Genomic DNA, 1,602 nt, shown 5'->3' on the forward strand with positions numbered 1-1,602 from the left:
CCAATGCAGTACTTTTGGAGTGTGGTCGCCGTTGTAATGGAGAAAACGCGGCAGGCAATTTGCGCACAGCAAGCTCCCACAGACAGCAATGTGATAATGACCAGATAATCTGTTTTTTTGTTTTGTTGCTTGAGAGATAAATATTGGCCCAGGACACCGGGGATAACTCCCCTGTTCTTCTTCAAAATAGTGCCGTGGGATCTTTTACATCCACCTGAGAGAGCAGATGGGGCCTCGGTTTAACGTCTCATCCGAAAGACGGCACCTCCGACAGTGCGGTGCTCCCTCAGCATTGCACTAGGAGTGTCAGCCTAGATTTACGTGCTCAAGTCCCTGGAGTGGGGCTTGCACCCACAACCTTCTGACTCAGGTAAGTTTTCAGCAAACTGAGCCACGGCTAGGGTTGCAGCAATTTAACAAAGTCAAGCCCCATCCACGCTTCACTGAATAGATTTAGTTTGATGAACTGGGTAGAGGGCAGCAGTCACCTTACAATGAACACCTCCCACATCTCTCACCCAATATCAGCACCGAACACTCCCTGGGCAGGTACAGCACAGGGTTAGATACAGAGTAAAGCTCCCTCTACACTGTCCCATCAAACACTCCCAGGGCAGGTACAGCACAGGGTTAGATACAGAGTAAAGCTCCCTCTACACTGTCCCATCAAACACTCCCAGGGTAGGTACAGCACGGGGTTAGATACAGAGTAAAGCTCCCTCAACACTGTCCCATCAAACACCCCCAGGGCAGGTAAGCAAATCAATCCAAAGTTAGTTAAAAAATAAAAAAAATAAAGAATTCTTGTCCCGTTGAGCACCTGAAGGACGCCATTCCGCCCAACAAGAATGGATTGCCTTGGGCTGGGCTGGACAGGGTTAATGCAGAGAGCTAAACACGGGATGGAGCTTGGGCATAGGATGGAGATTGGGCACATGATGGAGATTGGGCACAGGATGGAGATTGGGCATGGGACAGAGTTTGGGCACAGGATGGAGATTGGATGTGGGATGGAGATTGGGCACAGGATGGAGGTTGGGCGTGGGACGGAGATTGGGCGTGGCACGGAGGTTGGGCATAGGATGGAGATTGGATACGAAACGGAGATTGGGCATGGGATTGAGGTTGGGCATAGGATGGAGCTTGGGCATGGGATGGAGATTGGGCATGAGATGGAGGTTGGGCACGGGACAGAGATTGGGCGTGGGCTGGAGATTGGGCGTGGGATGGAGATTGGGCGCGGGACGGAGATTGGGCGTGGGAAGGAGTTTGGGTGTGGGACGGAGCTTGGGCACGGGACAGAGATCGGAGATGGAATGCAGCCATGAACATTGGATGGAGACCTGTACAAAGGAGATGTCTCCTTTACAGATCTCTGGTTACAGCAAATTATTCATTGAGGTTCGGTTTATTGATACACCGTCGAGTTCCTGCGGGAAGGCAGAGTTGGGTCGGATCCTGCGGCTGAGCTTAGGTTCCCTGACCCTCTGTCACTGCTGGGCCCTGCCCCTGTACAGCACTGGGGCGGAAGGGGCCCTGGGAAATTGGGCCTACGAGGTACACCCACCTTCTCGGTCCGCAAAGCAACATTCTAGGGGTCAC

The 1,602-nt window shown here is 52.6% G+C and overlaps 1 protein-coding gene across 1 annotated transcript; it reads left to right on the plus strand.

Annotated features, from left to right (window-relative positions):
* The first annotated feature begins 920 nt into the window (after positions 1-920).
* LOC139230289 (keratin-associated protein 6-2-like) lies at positions 921-1,328 on the plus strand. The gene has a single exon (XM_070862118.1). It carries the CDS (start codon positions 921-923, stop codon positions 1,326-1,328), a length of 408 nt encoding a protein of 135 aa, XP_070718219.1.
* Positions 1,329-1,602: the final 274 nt, after the last annotated feature.

Source organism: Pristiophorus japonicus, chromosome 19 (genome assembly GCF_044704955.1).
Source record: "Pristiophorus japonicus isolate sPriJap1 chromosome 19, sPriJap1.hap1, whole genome shotgun sequence".
Classification (NCBI taxonomy): domain Eukaryota; kingdom Metazoa; phylum Chordata; class Chondrichthyes; family Pristiophoridae; genus Pristiophorus; species Pristiophorus japonicus.

Excerpts from the sequence above, each read along its gene's own strand:
- LOC139230289 (XM_070862118.1), top strand. The coding sequence starts at position 921 with ATGGAGATTGGGCACATGATGGAGATTGGGCACAGGATGGAGATTGGG.